Source organism: Leptonychotes weddellii, chromosome X (assembly GCF_054177405.1).
Source record: "Leptonychotes weddellii isolate Sample4059 chromosome X, ASM5417740v2, whole genome shotgun sequence".
Lineage (NCBI taxonomy): Eukaryota > Metazoa > Chordata > Mammalia > Carnivora > Phocidae > Leptonychotes > Leptonychotes weddellii.
The window spans coordinates 18,299,243-18,319,510 of NC_138385.1; the positions used below are offsets into that span (position 1 = coordinate 18,299,243).

Below are 20,268 nucleotides of genomic sequence, written 5' to 3' on the forward strand. Positions count from 1 at the left end.
ATACGTTAAAATCCTTAGCACTAAAATTGGGAGAGGTATGATTTCAACTTTTGTAATAAAACATTTGGGATGAGGAGGTAAAAAGGTAACAAAGGAATATATTCCAGGAAAACATTTGATACCTAAAGACACCATTGGAAAATATCCTACCCTTTTTTCAAAAAAAATTTCAAGGAGCTATTTCTTTTATTTGTCATCATGCTGTCATTTAGTGAATTAGAGCTACAACTTCTGTCAGTGTGACTCACATTTTGAGATAAAGAAAAGTAATTTCAGAAGTACAAAGATGCAAAATAGCTATGCACTCAAAATCCCAATAAATTATGGGATAATTTACTATCTTTGGAAGCAATTAAAGCTATACGTCAATGAGGCATAGCTTAGAAGTCCTTTTTAAAAATTTTATACATTTATATTTATATTTTTTGGTGCTGAAACCCGGGAGTGAACGCCCCACCTTCCTTTTTTTTTTTTTGATTTTTTTGATTTATTTATTTATTTATTCGACAGAGAGGGAGACATTGAGAGAGGGAACACAAGCAGAGGGAGTGGGAGAGGGAGAAGCAGGCTTCCCGCTGAGCAGGGAGCCCGATGCGGGGCTCGATCCCAGGACCCTGGGATCATGACCTGAGCCGAAGGCAGACGCTTAACCGACTGAGCCACCCAGGCGCCCCTCCACCTTCCTTTTTTTATAACAGAATTAAAACATATTGACTCTCAGGACATTTTAATTTTTTTTTAAGATTTTATTTATTTATTTGACAGAGAGATATAGTGAGAAAGGGAACCCAAGCAGAGGGGGAGTGGGAGAGGGAGAAGCAGGCTTCCTGCTGAGCAGGGAGCCCGATGCGGGCCTCCATCCCAGGACCCTGGGATCATGACCTGAGCCAAAGGCAGACGCTTAACGACTGAGCCACCCAGGCGCCCTGACATTTTAATTTTTTAATTTTTTTGAAGATTTATTTGTATTTTTAGAGAGAGAGCAGGCCCACGTGTGCACATGAACGAGTCCGGGGAGGGGCAGAGGGAGAGAATCGTCAAGCAGCCTGACGCAGGGCTCAGTCTCATGACCCATGAGACCATGACCTGAGCAGACATCAAGGGTTGGACACTTAGCTGACTGAACCACCCAGGTGCCCCAGGACATTTTAAAATCGAAATGCTTTTTTTATCATTACTTTAGCATGGTACTGAGCTAGCCGTTTGATATGACTCAGTAGGAGTAAGCCCCAGTAAGTTACAGGGTTACTAAACTGGAAAACCTGTTGATAACACTTCATTTCATTAAAACTGTTAGAGCTTAGCTGATCTTTCATGATTTACTGATTTGAGTTTGAAATTTTAAATTTGTATAGAGGTGTTGCATTCTCATTCAGTGTGCTTTGTTGAAATTGTTACTGAGCTCTAGTGTTTTTATATTTAGTTCAAGGGCTGTTTTGAATCTTGTTTCTTTGATTTGTTTTTCTCAACTGCCCTCTTCCCTTCACCTGTTTGCTCTAGCAGCTTCTGTGTTTTAAAAACACTCCCCTTAGCTGTTTTTGTATTATCAGAACTTGCCATCTGTCACCTTTACCAACTGTAAACCATAGGACTAATTCTAGACCACTATATAGTAAGGATATTAATATGCCATTAATTTTTATTACCTTTTATTACACATCCCTGAATTGCCTCCATAAGCAGAAAGAACTGCTTGATTATGCAGACTTTTGCCACCATAGCAACCCTTGCTAACTACTTTGCCCCTCACGAAACTACTTGCTATTGTGGAAGATGTTTGCATTTAGTGGCTTAAAGTTGCTTAGAAAACTCCCTCTAGTCCTCATCTTAAAGGGGCTTTGGTTGTTGCCTTTCTGGAAGTTTTCTATTACTGGTATAGTATAATATTGGCAGATTTTTTTGGTCACAGGGACATCTAGATATTCCTTTATTTAAAAAAGATTTATTTGAGAGAAAGAGAATGTGCACAAGAGGGGGCCGGGGGGCGGAGCAGGAAGCCCAACATGGGGCTTGATCCCAGGACCCTGAGATCATGACCGGAGCCGAAGTCAGATGTTTAACTGACTGAGCCACCCAGGCGCCCCATATATATTCTTAATATTCATTATCCTCCTTTAAAATGTGGCAGGTCTAGAGAGCTCAGAAACTAATTTTGTATTTAGAATTTTATAGCATATGGTGGCTGTCTATATATTTTATCCAGAATACCCAATATCTTATATTAGGATTCTTTCTTCTAGGATCGAGCACATCGTATTGGTCAGAAGAAGCCAGTACGTGTGTTCCGTCTCATCACTGATAATACTGTTGAAGAAAGGATTGTAGAAAGAGCAGAGATAAAACTGAGACTTGACTCAATTGTTATACAACAAGGTATTTATACATGTAAACTTAATTAGGTGTTTTTTTTTTTTCCAAAAACACATGCGATTTTCTTTAAAGGACATTTTTATTTTTTTAAGATTCATTTATTTATTTTAGAGAGAGAGAGAGAGCGCGAGCAAGCATGTGGGGGGAGGGGCAGAGGGAGAGGGAGACAAGCAGATTCCCTGCTGATCGGGGAGTCCGATGCGGGTCTCGATTCCAGGGCCCTGAGATCATGATCCGATCTGAAATCAAGAGTTGGATGCTTAACTGACTGAGCCACCCAGGTACCCCAAGGAGATTACTTTTAGAGTTGACTAAAATTTGCAAACTTACAGGAAAAAAGTCAGTTTTTTAAAAAAAATTGCTAATTTAAATCCATTTAATTTAAAGCCTTGCATTCAGTATATGGAATAGATAGTTAAACATCACTAGTTTATAGTTGAATGCCAGTGGCATGTCTTCTCAAGTACCTGATACTATTTAGCAGTTAAAATGTCTAGTTAAAAATTTTTTTAAAGATTTAAGACTTTATTTATTTATGAGAGAGAGGGAGTGCACACGCACTAGCGGGGGGAGGGGGGAAGGGCAGAGGGAGAGGGAGAAGCAGGCGGGAGCTTGATGGACATGGGGCTCTATCCCAGGACTCTGGGATGATGACCTGAGCTGAAGGCAGACACTTAACTGACTGAGCCACCCAGGCGCCCCTAAAAAATTTTTATACACGTATTAGAGAGTGCTTGTTGATAGAAAGAAATTTGATCTGACAAATGAGCTTTGAAAATGAAAAAATGTTTCTGTTCTTCTGAGTTTTAACTGAATTTTACAGAAGGAAACTCATATTGAAATAGAAGGTATGGTAGGAGAAAAACTTGTAGGTGTGTTTATTAATATAACTTGAAAGCTCACTAATTTTCTGTGCTTTTAAAGCTTTACTTACAGTTAAATGTGGTAGTGTCTGATTAGAACTATTATGCTGTGCTTTCTATAGAATATAATTGAATATATACAACTTTTATTTTTATTATTAGGAAGACTCATTGACCAACAGTCTAACAAGCTGGCAAAAGAGGAAATGTTGCAAATGATCCGTCATGGAGCCACCCATGTTTTTGCTTCTAAAGAAAGTGAGCTGACAGATGAAGACATTACAACTCTTCTGGAAAGAGGGGAAAAGAAGGTTAGTTAAAATGACATTTGTTTTCATGATGAATTGCTTTAAAATCAATGTACTTCAGCATGCTTAATTGGATTTGTGTTGTTTCAAATGCATGTTTCAAATGACTCATGTTCTCTCTAAGGATTTGTAGATTTATATCCAGAGGTAGTTTAGGGTTTTTTAGTTTAATTTTTGGTAAGAAAGACTAAGAACTAGAGTTTAAAATTGAGTGACCTTATATCTTATGTTTATTGAAAATAATGTTGGTATTTACTTAAAAGCCAAATAAATTTCATGTTCAATCACATATATCAGGACTACATTTTTGCAGCCTTTTTCTTACACTGGATTACATTGCATTAACTGAAAATCTTTTGTGAACATTTCATGAAATATTAAAGCATTATTTGCTAAAGTATAATAAACTATTTCAGAATATTGCCATTTTGTGTTGAATTTACTTTTTTTTTTTTACAAATTATTTTAGATAATTTCAAACATGAGTAAAAGTAGACAGAAATTATAATATGGCTACATCTTCAGGGATAAAAGATTTTAAAGAAAGCCTAATTGAGAATACTTGAATAACCACTTAAATATTTAAAATACTTGGAACAAGTTAAATTTATATTCATTTAATGTTAGCCTTGCATTCTTACCTTGTAAATTAACAGATTGGATATTTCATGTCAAACCTGACTTTTAAAAAGATAGAGAGCCCACAGATTTTTGTAAGTAATTCAGTGATAATTTTCTAATTTCAATGCATTGAACTGTAGACTGCAGAGATGAATGAACGCTTGCAGAAAATGGGAGAGTCTTCTCTGAGAAATTTTAGAATGGACACTGAACAAAGTTTGTACAAGTTTGAAGGAGAAGATTATAGAGAAAAACAGAAGGTAACTTTTTACCCTCAGCCATTAGACTCTCAAATTAGCATTTCTCCCCATAACCATTATTAAAAAACACTGACGGGCCATCTGGCTGTCTCATTCGGTAGAACATGTGTGACTCTTGATCTTGGGGTTGTGAGTTCAAGCCCCATGTTGTGTGTAGGGGTTATTTAAAAAAACAGATAAAATTAAAACAATAATAAAATTAAAAAAACCCCACTGGCACTTACCTATTACAGTGCTCTGCTATGGAGTGAAATTTGATGTAGGTCAGATCTCATGCAATTGCTATCTTTAATAAATTTTGCTGGATGAAGATGATGATGATGATTACCATCATCCTCCTCATCATTTTTGCTGCTGTTGTTGCTGTTATTGCTGTTTTTGACAAGCAGTGTAGGATTGTGGTGGAGTTCCTGGATTTTGAAGCTGAAATCCCAACTGTATTACTAATTAAGTGATTTTGGGTACTCATTTTTCTCCACTATCAAATGGAGGGTATAGTAATACACTGCATGGACAGCAAAGGTCCTTTGAGGAAATAGGAGTTTTATTTATTTTGGTTGAAATTATGGCTGTAATTAAAAATTTTTAATTTGAAATGACTTTAGACTTTATTACAAAAAAGTACAGAGTTCACATATCTTTCACCCAGCTTCCCCTAATGTTAACAAGTTACATAATCATAGTACATTTATCAAATTAACACGTTTTCTCCCTAAGTTCTTTCCCTGTTCCAGGGGATACAATCCAGGATCTCACACTGCAGTTTAAAAAAAACAGCTTTATTATGGGGCACCTGGGTGGCTCAGTCGTTAAGCGTCTGCCTTCGGCTCAGGTCATGATCCCAGGGTCCTGGGATCGAGCCCCGCATCGGGCTCCCTGCTCCGCGGGAAGCCTGCTTCTCCCTCTCCCACTCCCCCTGCTTGTGTTCCCCCTCTTCTCTCTCTCTCTGTCAAATAAATAAATAAAATCTTTAAAAAATAAAAAAAACAGCTTTATTTTTAAGAGCAGTTTTAGATTCACAACAAAATAAAGTGGAAAATACAGAGTTCCCATATCTACCTACTCCAAATAAACATAGCTACTACACTATTAATATCCCACATCAGAGTGGTACATTTGTTACAATTGAACCTACATTGACACATCATTATCATCCAAAGCCCATCTTTTATGTTAAGGTTCAATTTTGGTATTGTACATTCTGTGGGTTTGGATAAATGTGTAATGGTATGTATCCACCATTACAGTATCATCCAGAATAGTGTTACTGCTCTAAAAATTCTCTGTGCTCTGCCTATTCATTTCTCTCTTTCTATAGCCACTGGCAACAACTAATCTTTGTACTATCTCCATAGTTTTGCTTTTTCCAGACTGTCATATAGTTGGAATCATATAGTATGTAGCCTTTTCAGATTGACTTCTTTCACTTAGTCGTATGCATTTAAGGTACCTTCATGTTTTTTCATGGTTTCATAGCTCATTTCTTTTTAGTGCTGAGTAATACTCTGTTGTCTGGATGTATCACTATTTATTTATTCATTCATCTACTGAAGGACATCTTGGTTGTCTCCAAGTTTTGGCCATTATGAATAAAGCTGTCATAAAAATCCATGTGCAGGTTTTTGGGTGGACATAGATTTTCAACTCCTTTGGGTAGATGCCAAGGATCGTGATTGCTGGAGTGTGTGATAAGCTTATGTTTAGTTTTGTAAGAAGCTGCCAACCCTTTCAAAGTGGCCATACCATTTTGCATTCTCATGAGCAATGAATGAGAATTCTGTTGCTCCACATTCTCACTAGCATTTGGTGTTGTCAGTGCTCTGGATTTTGGCCATTCTAATAGGTGTGTAGTGGTATCTCGTTCTCATTTGCATTTCACTGACATAAGATGTTGAGCATCTTTTCATTTGCTTATTTCCATCTGTATATCTTTGGCCAGGCGTCTGTTCAGGTCTTTTGCCCATTTTTAAAATCAGGTTATTTTCTTATTGTTGAATTTTAAGAGTTCTTTGTATATTTTGGGTAACAGTCCTTTATAAGATGTGTTTTGCAAATATTTTCTGTCATTTTGTGACTTTTCTCATTCTCTTGACCCACAATGCTTTTTTTTTTTTTTTTTTGCTGTGTCTTCTTAGGCTCTTTTAATCTGCGTTAGTTCTCAGTCTTCCTTTGTCTTTCATGGTCTTTACACTTTTGAAGAGTATTGGTCAGTTATTTTGTAGTTTGTCTCTCATTTTGGGTTTGTCTGACATTGTCTCATGATTGGACTGAGATTATGTATTTTTTGGCAAGAATTCCATGGCAGGGATGTTAAGTCTTCAGTACATCTTATCAGGGAATATAAGATGTTGTTGTGTTGTATTGCAGGAAATAGTAACCTTGATCACTTAGTTGAGGTGGTGTCTGCTGGGTTTCTTCACTGTAGAGTTACCATTTTTCCCTTTGTATTTGATAAATATCTTGGGGAATATATTCCTCAAACATATACCCACTGATTTTAGCATGTTTTGGTGGCATTTGCCTGCAACAGTTATTATTGTGGTTTTTGCCTGATAGTAATTTTGTATTTCTTTCATTCCATCTACATTTATTAACTGGGATTTTTCCGTAAGGAAGACCTGTCTCTTCTCATTTATTTTATACTCATTTATATCAGCATGGGCTCATGAATATTTATTTTATTTTTTGGGTTATAATACAATTTTATCGTTGTTTTGTTTGCCAAAATTGTTCTATAAAGCTGTTATATTTTTAACTCACAGAAATGAATTTTGTTAAAATAAGAAAGCTTATTTTTGGATATTGATTTTACTGAAGAATGAGAGGTGAGCCATTTTAGTTTGCATCGCAACTAGTATGCTGATAATGCTTTGTTGCTATCATTATTTTTCGTAGTTTTTAGTGTCTTGACTTACATCTATTTGGTTGTTCTATCTGTAACCTTAATTTAGACTGCTTATGTTTTATTCTGATGAGATAAACATGATGACTTGCATGCATAAGGTAGAAATTGTTTTTGAGATCTCATTGTGCGATACAAATTTTTAAAATTTTACAATTATTTCTGTGGGCTTATTGGTATTAAGAGTATTTTATAAAGTGGAAAAATATTAAACAGTGAAGAGTCTAAATATCAGTGGAACTTCTAATCTACATCCTTAGAGTAAAATTAAACTTAGTAAAATACTTGTCGGGTGCCTGGGTGGCTCAGTTGTTAAGTGTCTGCCTTCGGCTCAGGTCATGATCCCAGGGTGCTGGGATCGAGTCCCACATCGGGCTCCCTGCTCGGCAGGAAGCCTGCTTCTCCCTCTCCCACTCGCCCTGCTTGTGTTCCTGCTCTCGCTATCTCTCTCTCTGTCAAATAAATAAATAAAATCTTTAAAAAAAAAAATACTTGTCTATGTCTAATATAGCAGGTTTCCTGTGCTTACAATTCTAGTAAAATAACGTACAAATGTAGAGGAATTTTAGTAATAATTATGATTACTTATATTTTTATAATTGAATGACAAAATCAGATTTTAAAAATATTCTGACTTGGCATTATCTCTTATTTCTGGCTTTTCATATTTTTTAGATAGGTTCTTAAAATAGGTTCAAATTATCCTTTGAAGAGAATTGAAAACCTACAAAAATATTGTTTATACGTAAATCATGGGAATTACACAATGAGGTAGATTTTCATATATGATTTGTTGAATCAGCATTACTTTACAACCATACCTGGGAAATTAAGTCATAATGACTGACATTGATCCTGAAGAAATTAACCTGAACTAGTTTGTATTAATGTGCTCTTATCTAAAACGAACTAATTCAGCATGATTTAGTGTATTTGAAAGTTTAGGAATAGGCCCTTAATGCTTATTCCAAATTTGGATACCTAGACCTGCGTATAAGTATGGGTTAAATGGCCAATACATTACTTTTGACTAAGTTAAGTTATTATTGATTTATTTTCATTCCAATTGGGACAAATAACATATTGGTTATTTATAAAATATTTTTTCTATTACTATCCTCTCACATTAATCCATTTGAGGGGGGAAAAACAAAACTACTTTCAGTGCTTTGAATATTTTTTTATTTTATGCAAACTCACATTATACTGTCTATATCTCATAAACTCTCAGAGTTAAAAGAAACTTAAAGGTCATTTAGTCTAACCTTTTTTAATTAAGAAATCCCATCTGTAGGATGTAGGGCAGTTATCCAGCCTCTATTTGAATGTGGTCATATTGGGAATCATACTCCTTTTGGGAGAGTTCATTTCACAGTTTTATATTTTTTGGTTCTCAGAAAACTTCTTATTTGACTTACAAGCTCCTTGATGGAAGAGATTATTCATCTTTGTATCCCTGACACTGATACAGTAGGTACTTAAGACATATTTATTAAATTACATTGAGTAGGAATCTACTTTCCACATTGGTTTTTTTTTTTTTTTTTAAGATTTTATTTATTTGACAAAGAGAGACACAGTGAGAGAGGGAATACAAGCAGGGGGAGTGGGAGAGGGAGAAGCAGGCTTCCCGCGGAGCGGGGCTCGATCCCAGGACCCTGGGATCATGACCTGGGCTGAAGGCAGACGCTTAACGACTGAGCCACCCAGGCGCCCCTCCACATTGGTTTTAAAGATTTTATTTATTTATTTGAGACAGAGAGAATGAGAGACAGAGAGCATGAGAGGGAGGAGGGTCAGAGGGAGAAGCAGACTCCCTGCCGCGCAGGGAGCCCGATGCGGGACTCGATCCCGGGACTCCAGGATCATGACCTGAGCCGAAGGCAGTAGCTTAACCAACTGAGCCACCCAGGCGCCCCTCCACATTGGTTTTAACCTTATGGATCAACTGAGACCTGTGTTCTTTTGTAGTTGATAGACTTTTACATATGTGAATACTACCATTATGTCTGTCTTTAGTCTTTACTTCTTTGGACACTGTGAGAGTTTGTAGATCCCTAACCATCCTACTCATCTTAGTTTATCATCCACTCTTAAACTATGATGCTAAGGTTGGAACTCCATCCTTAGATAAGATCAAATATAGTGGGATCATTAATTGTAGATTAATGGCCTCTTTTGTGTTCAGGCACTAGGATAGGCACTGTGAAATCAAGAAAAATACCTGAACTGGAAAACCATCCCTGTAGACTCCAGAATTTTGTATTGTCAGTTTGGCCTATTGCCTTTTAAATTGTATTTTCTAGCTGATATTGGGGCAGAGTTTTTTTTTTTTTTTTGAAGATTTTATTTATTTATTTGACAGAGAGAGAGACAGCTAGAGAGGGAACACAAGCAGGGGGAGCGGGAGAGAGAGAAGCAGGCTCCCCGCTGAGCAGGGAGCCCGATGCGGGGGCTCAATCCCAGGACCCTGGGATCATGCGGGGGCTCAATCCCAGGACCCTGGGATCTTGACCTGAGCCGAAGGCAGATGCTTAACGACTGAGCCACCCAGGCGCCCCCTGGGGTAGAGTTTTGTAATGCTACCTAATCCTAATCATTGTTCACCCAACTTTGGGTGTTTAATAATAATTTAGGTTCAACTCCTGGCAGTTTATCTAATGCCTTAACTTATGTGGTCACATTTAATCCTCAAGGTAGGTATTCTTCCCACTTCACTGAGGGAGGAATTAATTTTGCCCAAGTTACACAACTGGTACGGTGGCAGAACCTGGTTTCAAATTCAGGTCTTTTCTGATTCCACTGACTTTTCCCACCGCTACCTTACCAAGGCCTTACTTCATTTTAAAATTTCTCTTGATTTGAAGGGATATATGCCTATCATGTTGATAGTCATCATTTACCCTTTTCAGCTACTTTCTAATTCATACACTTGACACCGTTACCAGAATCAATGTTAGTCTTCTATATTAGATACTATTTATTTCAACATAAAATACTAACCAGATTGTGCAGATTCTTCTCACTTACTAAGGAAGAACTAAGTTTTTAAATAACAACTAAACTTGCTTATTAAAAAAAAAAGAAAACAAAAACATCCTTGCACCTAAACTTGGCATATACAGTGCAAGGGTTTGGAACTTGGGACATATAATTGTGACTTCTAAAGTGCAAGTTTTGCTTCTTCCAAATGGCTTTAGTTTTCTCATGCTTCTGCAACCTTGATGTGTTTGGTTTTTAAAAACATTTTGGAATAATTAAATTCCTTGTTCTTGTGTATAGCTTGGGATGGTGGAATGGATTGAACCTCCTAAACGAGAACGCAAAGCAAACTATGCAGTGGATGCCTACTTTAGAGAGGCTTTACGTGTCAGCGAGCCAAAGGTTCCAAAGGTAAAACATTATGAGGCCAGTTTTTATGTCCTATAGCAGAATTCTCTTGTAACATGGTCTGTGACTTAGATTGACTTGTATCAGTGCAGCATTATAGCCCTTAAGATATAATAATGATGTAGAAAAGTACTTGATATGGCCCCACCATATAAAGGGATTCCGTTGTGTTTATGTTTCTATATATAAAAGAAATAGTAAAAGAAGTATGTTCACTTCATGTACTGAAAACAAGTAGGTATGTAATGCACTTTTCTCCCATAGGCTCCAAGACCTCCAAAGCAGCCAAATGTTCAGGATTTTCAGTTTTTCCCACCACGTTTATTTGAGCTCCTGGAAAAGGAAATTCTTTATTATAGGAAGACAATAGGCTATAAGGTAATTTTTCAAGTTTTTATTTATTTAACTTATTTTTTATTTTTTAAAGTTTTTAGATTAGTATATAATCTTTTAAGCTAATATAATCTATTAAACCAGACTGGAAAGCATTCCATTTTAATGTGAGAGAACATAAAAGTAAATCAAAATAGTGGTGTTTCTAAAACCAAAGAGGAGGTTTAACTAGAAGTCACGCATCAAACTACCAAATCACCAGTAGGATCATCATGAAATGGGATTAATGGAGAATTACCCAATATTTCAAAAATAGTGATAATGTATATTATCTTAATAATGCTAAATGTTTGAGTGGTGAGAGAATATGTAGAAAGAACAATAGGCATATCTATAATTAGAAGTGAATATATGATAGATGACAGAAGTTTTTAATCATTTTTCTTAATATGACCAAGGAATAGTACTTTTGTATTTATTGTTCTTTGGTTGATGAAAGCCCTATTGGTAGTTATTTGATTGTTGCCACTTAGGTGTTAATGATAAATGTGATAACGAATTCTAACATTTTAAAACAATCTTTTGGAAATAAAGATTCTTATTTATATAGGTAGATAGGAACCCATTTTTAGTGAGGGAAATGTTTGTCACCCTAAGGCTATCACACTGAGAGATTAAGCCTACCTAGTTATTTCTATATGCTGAAACTGACTTTCCAGTGAATGGAAAGGGATGACCAAAGCTGTGAAATTAGTATAAGTAGGATAAGCAAAATTATAAAAATATTAATACTATTGTAATTTTATGAAGTTTTCTGTTTTATGAAGTGGAAGCTGTGTTTTAAAATTTATTTTGTGAACCTTTGTCACAAGTGGAACTATGTGCAATTATTTTGATTAGTAGCTGTAATGTGCCTAGAAAAGCTTCATGTATATAAGGTATTTAGTTCATTTGTATTTTGGAACTAAAGTGGATCTCTAGAGTGTTTGTACTATTTGTCCAGAGTGAGAGCATTACCATTTGAAATGGAGCAAAAAAGAGTTTGCTTGCTATTTATGTATCAAAGTTCAATATATGTTAACAAGAACGAGAAAGTGACAGTGAATATAAGTAGTTATAATCTGGTTAGGGAAATATGATTACATTTGAATGTATTTAACCAACATGACTGGATAAAATCTGTCTTAGGAGGTTGTCAAAGAGTAAAAATACCATGGTTGAACATTCAGACCAGGAATAAAATCAGTTTCAAAGAAGGTGAAAATGGTGATATACCAGAAGAAACAGGAAACTGTAGATCCAAAATAAAAATGAAGATAGCAAAATTAATAAAGTAGTAATATTTCATGAGGTAAACATATATATTATCCCATTAAAAGTTACAAAAATTTTAGGTTTAGATGATTATTTTGTTACTTTTGTGGAGTGTTTTTAGTGAGACTTGAAAATTAGTTGAAATGTTAAGCCCAGTTAGTAATCAACCAAATATCTGTGTGAAGCATTTTATAATTTGTGAAATGCTTTATCACATACTTCATTTGATTTCTAACAGCCATGTGAGATAGGTGTTATTATCACCTCCATATAAGAGGTGAGGAGAGTGAAGTTCAGAGAGGTTAAAAGACTCATTCAAGGTCACATAGCTAACAGAGTTGCCAGAGGTGCTGGTCTCCATCCCAGGTTCTCAGTGTTCAAATGCTATGCTCTTTCCACTCAGACATTCTGCGCTATTTCTGCATGTGACATAACCCTGCTGCTTTTTGCAGCCCTAAATAAGGACTGTGTTTATGGTGGTGTGACATGTTGTTTGGGAGGCGAGCCAAGTGGTAGTCAAATAGCAGCAATAAAAAAAATCCTCTCTGCCAATATAACTGTTTATGCTCCTTCTTTGGAGATCCTGAGATTCTGTTCCCTGTGATAATACAGCGCCCACCACATCCTCGCCACAGCTCTGGTTTTAATGCAAGCCGTGCCTTTCATTACAGGCAGTTTGTGGTTGGGGTGAGGTCTCATAATCACAGTTGGGTGGTGGCCAACTGGAAGGAGATGGAGGAGAGAGAAACCTTAGAAGAGGGAGGAATGAAGGGACAGCTGCAAAGGGTGACAAGAAGGAGGCAGGTGGAAGAAGAGAGGACAGGGATGAATGAGGAGAGGGAAGACGGCATGGACTCCATGCTCTGGCACCTTACTCTTTTCTCTTCCTCACCTCCCAGAGCTCCGTGACAGGAGAAGGGAGTATGAGGGCTGTTTTTCACTTAATCCATACTTGTTGAGTATTCCTCTGTGTCAGGTCCTAGGCCATGCAATGGTGATAAAGTAGTGAAGAAGACAGACAAGGTCCCTCAGTGCATGGAACTTGTGTTCTAATGGAGGAGACAGATATTAAGCTGATGCCACAGAGTAATGACTTTATTTGTTTTCTGTGCTTACAGAGGGTGCTACGAGGGAGCATGACAATGCCTATCTAATGTGGATTGGGAGATCAGGAAGATGGTCCCTAAGGCAGTGTTATTACATTGAGATCAGAGAGACACACGGGAATTAGTCAAGGGAAGTGTGGGAGAGGAGCTCAGGCAGGGAAACCATAGGTACAGAGGTGTTGCAATAGGAAGGACGACGGCCCCTTCGGAAACTGAAGGCAGGCCAGTGTTGGTAAGGAGGGAGAGGGGCGAGATGAAGTTGGTGAGTGAGTAGTCAGATAATGTGGAGCATTGAACATTAATTGTAGGTCACATTAATTAGGTTGAACTTTAGCTTTAGAGCAAAGGAAAACCACTGAGGTGTTTTTAAGGCAGAGGAATGGGTGGGTCCTTACTTGTGTTGCTTTCTGTTCTAAGTTCTTTCAAAAGATCAGCTCATTATCCTCATTACAGCCCTGAAACTACATCCCTGTTTTATAGATGGGGAAACTGAGGCACATAGAGGTCGAGTAATTTGCCTTGTCAAGCAACTTTTAAATGGTAGAGTATGATCAGATTTACATTTTTAAAAGATCACTCTGGCTGCAATACAGAGAATGATGAGTTTATCTAGGGAAACCAGCCAGGAGGCTGTTGAAGTGTGAAAAGATGAGAGAAGATGGTGGTGGCTTGGAGTATGGTGGTGTGGTGGTGATGGTGGAAGGAAAATCCATTCCCTACCACTCTGCTAGCCTTGTACTCTCTTTAGCCTCATTTTGGATCGTCTTAGTATCATCTTAAGACTTGCCTTGTCCTCCATATATATGCATATTTAGCTGAGGATTTATGAGACAAAGAAGAGTACATTCTGGATGTTGGTTCTTTCTGAACCTTGTCTCTTCCATTCTTTACCAGGGGATGCAGACCTGAGCTAAGGTGGGTGCTTTAATTAGGTAGGTGTTGTGTTTAAATTCAGAGTATAGACAGATGAGCGTGGCATACTAGTCATCTGCAAAAGCTGTTTTTTTTTTTTTTTCCAGGGATGTTGTGATATTGATAACTGTTATACATATCTTCTCGAAGATACCTAGCATTGTTTTTTCTCCCCCTATAGCTCCAGAAAACTCACCAGAGCCACAAAGTGAGCGGAACAATAGTTTATTCTCAGTTGAACAGATTGCTACAGTGCAGTTACCTGGTATTCTCTTTGCATAGTTAGGTTCTCAGAAAGGGACTCCTTTCCCCCCACTTCTGCTTAAAGGATTGCTAGCTCAAGGGAGAGAGGTGTAGTCTTATAGCTGGGAGTATTATGGTGCATGGTACTGTTCTGTCAATTTTTCTCTTATTGAAAAATCTCTAGTGGTTGCTGTTGTCTACTGTATAGATTTTTCTTTTTTCTTTACTTAGGCTCCATGCCCAGCATGGGGCCCAGTGTAGGACTTGAACTCACAACCCTGAGATCAAGACCTGAGCTGAGATCAAGAGTCAGATGCTTAACTGACTGAGCCACTGAGATGCCCCACTACTGTGTAATTTCAAAAAACCTTTGTAAATCTATCTCAGCCTGGCCTTGTTTCTTACTCCTTTTCAACATAAACCCTATATGGTCTATATGAGGACAGAAGGTCTATGTGAGGAAAGACCCTATATGGTCCTTCCTGGCTTTGCTCATATTGTTCCAGCCTAGAATGTTGTTTCTCTCTTCTTCTCCATTTCCCCAAATCCTTAGAATTCAAAATTCCACAACTAGGTTGTGAGCTTCCCGTAGGTAAGGACCATGTCTACTGCTTTTATGTTCCAGTGAATACCTCTCATAGTGCTATGGACATAATAGACATTTAATCAGTACTTATTAATTTGTGTGGTACTGATGATTGTAAATGAACGTGTTTTTTCAGTAATTCTTTTAAACCCAGTTATTAGGGTTTATATTTAAAAAACTATTGGATGCAATCGTTTTAAAAAATTTTTATTTTCAAGTTACAATTTTATTGTTTCAAACTGTGAAATATGTATAACAATTAGGAAAATGTACTCTGATATGTATTATAATTACATTGTAGTAAACCCATGACTATCTGATATCCCTAGGGAATGAGTTGTTTGTGGTAGGTGTGCATATCAAACAGTGGAAGGCTTAGTGTCAACCCTTTTCATGTTTAATGGAATGCTGTCAAATGTACCACACATGTTATGTACCTGCTATCTTAAATCAGCGTGCTACAGTGTTACTGCAGGTGCACATAGAAATGGTGTGAGGCTTTGGCCTGAGTGACTTAGTTTGTCACTCCATACAATGAATGCTGCTCCATATTGCTGAACTGTACTGGTTGTCTATGTTCACTGTGACACATGGAACATAGGGGCCACAGCTTTGAGATACAGGTGAATGGCTGACTGCTTACTTCCTTGGAGAGCTGAGCTTCTGTCCTCAGTCTTTTGGACTTGAGCTCTCTTCTCAGTTGTCAGTGTATTTGTAGTTCTGTATCTAAAACACTAGAATTCCTGTTGGTCACTGCTACTGTAGCTTTTTCTCTCTTTTTTTTTTTTTAGATTTGTTTTTTATTTGACAGAGAGATAGAGCACAAATAGGCAGAGCAGCAGGCAGAGGGAGAGGGAGAAGCAGGCTCCCCGCTGAGCAGGGAGCCTGATGTGGGGCTCAATCCCAGGACCCTGAGATCATGACCTGAGCCAAAGGCAGACGCTTAACCGACTGAGCCACCCAGGTGCCCCACTGTAGATTTTTCTCGACTGCAGGTTCCATCATAGCTGTTTGTGTGCTCTGCTACCCTTCCCCTTTTATATATATTCTTTCTCTCTCTCTCTCTCTTTTTTTTTTTTTGGTTCTTCATTATCCTCTCACTTCTTCCAGTCTTTGCATTTTATATGAAGATGCTCTCCCTTTCCATACCCTGGCAGGCAGTAAAAGCACTCCTTTTCTTTTTGCATTTTGACCTGATCAGAGCATTGAATGCATTCTTCAGGTGCATTGCACTTCTCTACCCTGATCTATATTGCCAGGTGAATATGGGCTCTTTTGTACTGCAAAACTTGTTTCTTCTGGGCTTGAGATTTTATTGTATAATGTTGATGTTGGCATAATGATATTATTGTTACTACCCTGTATTACAATATTATAAGGATGTATTTTGTTCCACAGTTATAATTAAATCTAGAATATAGTGTGGCATTTAGCAAGGGGTTTAGCTCTAAAATACCATGCAACACATTTAAGAATGGTTTTTATTTTGATAATATCATGGTAGTAAGAATGTGGAGAAGATCATGTGTCAATCTGGTATGACTTTATATTGTTTACTGTTGAAATAACTCTAAGATTGATATGTGTATATACACCCTCAATCAGTTTTTCTCAACAGTTTACTTATAATTCATTTCTTGATTTATAGGTCCCAAGGAATCCTGATATTCCAAATCCAGCTGTGGCTCAAAGAGAGGAGCAAAAAAAGATTGATGGAGCTGAACCTCTTACACCAGAAGAGACTGAAGAAAAAGAAAAACTTCTTACACAAGTAAAATATTTTAAGTGGCTAAGTGTTTCTACTTAACTAGTAGAAAAAAGAAAATACAGGCCACATTTACCTTTTATTGTATGAGCTGATTAGACACATCAACAACACGCAAGGCTATTTTGTAAACATACATTTAGATTAGCTATTCCTATTTTTCATCCCATTTGTAGAATACACCCATTCGGAAATGCTAGAAAATACATAAATGCAAAATATAAGTGTCAGTTATTACTATGAAGACATATATTTTATCAGTTATATTAATCCATGTATGAATCCTGATAGGCAATAATTACTAGCATATTCTTGAAAGTTTAAATTTATTATACTGATTGTGAACTGTCCTCTGAAATTATACTCTACTAATCTTTTATTTATGGAATAATTTCATAATTCTCAAAATGCCTTTTATCCTGTCTTAGGAAGAACTTTAATACAAGTGAGAGATTTCTGAAACTTTGTAAGGTGTGATTATTGTATAATTAAAAGCTAATAGTTATTAAATAGGGAACATTTTCATTTGAATAAAATATTAATGCTTTCTGGTCATTGTTGCTTTAATGAGTTTTGAGTGTAGAAACAATATACAAATAATCTATAGAAGATGAATAATCCGTAGAAGATAAAAAAGTTGCAGCATGAAAGACCTTTGCAAGATAATAAACGTGTACTGTATGATACCACCTTAGTATAGAAAGTTGCCAGCAAGATTTATTTATTCAACAATTTTTTTTGAGCAATATGCAAGGCACAGTGCTAGGAAAGTTGCCACATTAATTATTGAGAGATAGTTTTTATATTTATATCTTATTTATTATGTAGGTCTTTTCTTTGTTATGATGTGTAATTTTACTGAATAAATTTTTATAAATTATATTCATGTTTTTGAGCGAAATGCCTGAAAGTCATAAAGTTTAGTTTGAAAATGTAATTGCAGTTGGCTGAATATTAGGACTTAACACAGAATAAAATAAAACATTTAACTATTCATGTTTTATTTTCATAATTTATTTCCTGAACATAAAAATAAAGTTATGGTCTTAGAATGCTACTTGGCTTGCAGTATATGGTGAATGTATACTATACTGTGAATATACAGTATCAACTGAGGAATTGCTTTAGTTTGTAATTAAAAGTAAAATCAATTTTTTTGCCCCTTCTAGTAGTTGAATTCATCTTTAAACATCTTTCTCTGGTGCCTTAAATAATTAATCTTTTTAAAAAATCATGGCAAAGATATAAAATGTGGGGTCACCAGAAATCATCCTCATCAGCTAAAGGCTAGGGATAGAGTCTTGAACAGCCAGGGATATCACATTGTTATGGGTTGGGATATAAGGAGTAGAAAATAAATTCTTGGTTTTGTGACTTCACAGACATACTAATAATACCAAAGAGATTTAAAACATTGACTGGTTAAACTGTTCTATCTTTTAATAAAGAAATTGAGTGGGACCAATAACACTCTGTTTATAGAAATTCTGTTTATGAATACAATTTTGAATAGAAATTATTTATTCACAGTACAGTTGACCCTTGAACAACATGGGAGTTAGGGGTGCTGACCCCCCATGTAGCTGAAAATTTTCCTGTAACTTTTGACTCTCCTCAAAACTTACCTAATAGCCTACTGTTGACTGGAAGCCTTACTGATAGCATAAACAGTCAATTAACACATATTTTGTATATTACATGAATTACATATATTGTATTCTTACAATAAGATAAGGTAGAGAAGAGAAAATGGTATTAAGATCATAAGGGAGAGAAGATACATTTACAGCACTGCACAGTATTTATTGAAAAAATCCATCTCTAAGTGGGCCCACACAGTTCAAACACATGTTGTTCAAGGGTCACCTATAGTTTGGAATGATGTAAAGAGCTACACATTTTTTTCTGCATTCTGATTTTTTCCTCTGTGTTTTTTGATCTAATGCAATCACATTCCTTTCTTAATTTACATGGGAACAGATCTTTGAAAAAAACTGTTGAAGTACTGGAATATCAGGACTTCATTATTTATATTAGCATTTTTATATCCTTACATTTGTATTTTAATGTAGGCATCTATAAAATACAGAATTAAAAACTACACAATATCTTGGAACTATAAATCTGTTTGTAGTACTTGGACAAAAGTATATTCTCTTCATGATAGAAGAGCAGTTATTTTTATAACACTCAGCTTCTGATTCTAAAAAAACCTGGGATTTTGTAAGGAGGAATACTTTAAGTCTTTTAAACTGTTTTAATGTATCATTGTATAGAAATAAGTCGAACAATAAATGGGTTTGCTAATTTAACTTGTACTGATGATGCTTAATTTCTGTTCACAGGGATTCACAAACTGGACTAAGCGAGATTTTAACCAGTTTATTAAAGCTAATGAGAAGTATGGAAGAGATGACATTGATAATATAGCTCGAGAGGTGGAGGGCAAATCCCCTGAGGAGGTCATGGAATATTCAGGTTTGTATATAACCTTTAAAGATAGTGTTTAATTGTAACCTTATTCATTCCTTTAGTGTCACTTTAATTGTATCATTGTTCAGAGATCTTCTTTTTTTTTCAAGATTTTATTTATTTGACAGAGAGAGACACAGCGAGAGAGGGAACACAAGCAGGGGGAGCAGGAGAGGGAGAAGCAGGCTTCCTGTGGAGCAGGGAGCCCGATGCGGGGCTCGATCCCAGGACCCTGGGACCATGACCTGAGCCAAAGGCAGACACTTAATGACTGAGCCACCCAGGCGCCCCTGTTCAGAGATCTTTTAAACATTTATGAATAAAGTGTAGGTGAAAGTATAAAATATAATTGTATTTCCACAAAAAAGATTATAAGATTTATCTAAATGGACTGCTATTGTCCTTAGTAGTTAGCTAATAGAGCCAAGTAAAGCCCTAATGAAACAAGGGTAGCTATTGAATGAGCATTGACAAAATTAGTTTCCCACTTTTCCCATCTCTGGAATTTGGTCCTCTTCTGGGCAATTCAAATCTGAGACTTTAGGTTCAGAGGATTGAATTAGTGTCTTTCTAGGTCATCCTTGAAGTAGAAAATTCCTCTCAGGCCCTTTTATATCCTCAGACACCCTCAGCGTTCCAGTCAACTCCAGGCAGGTCATATGTATTCCATTAACTCGGAGCAAGCTGGAATAGATCTAAAAAGACTGGTTGAATAAATCTTTTTATTGGTTCTAGAATCATCTCCCTTTTTTACTCAGCTGTGTCTTTGGTTTTAAAGCATATAGAGTTAATACTAATTCCCATGTCACAGCACATCCAACCT

The 20,268-nt window shown here is 36.5% G+C and overlaps 1 protein-coding gene across 8 annotated transcripts in view; it reads left to right on the top strand.

The window, feature by feature from the left end:
• The window catches only part of SMARCA1 (SNF2 related chromatin remodeling ATPase 1), a 265,313-nt gene that overhangs the window by 31,838 nt on the left and 213,207 nt on the right, over positions 1–20,268 (top strand). For all 8 annotated transcript variants that reach the window (XM_081808280.1, XM_081808281.1, XM_031027442.2 and 5 more), the window contains 7 exons: positions 2,241–2,373; positions 3,396–3,544; positions 4,303–4,422; positions 10,607–10,717; positions 10,979–11,092; positions 16,857–16,979; positions 19,319–19,451. In XM_081808280.1, coding sequence (XP_081664406.1) covers positions 2,241–2,373; positions 3,396–3,544; positions 4,303–4,422; positions 10,607–10,717; positions 10,979–11,092; positions 16,857–16,979; positions 19,319–19,451 — 883 coding nt within the window. The remainder of the gene's footprint in view (positions 1–2,240; positions 2,374–3,395; positions 3,545–4,302; positions 4,423–10,606; positions 10,718–10,978; positions 11,093–16,856; positions 16,980–19,318; positions 19,452–20,268) is intronic.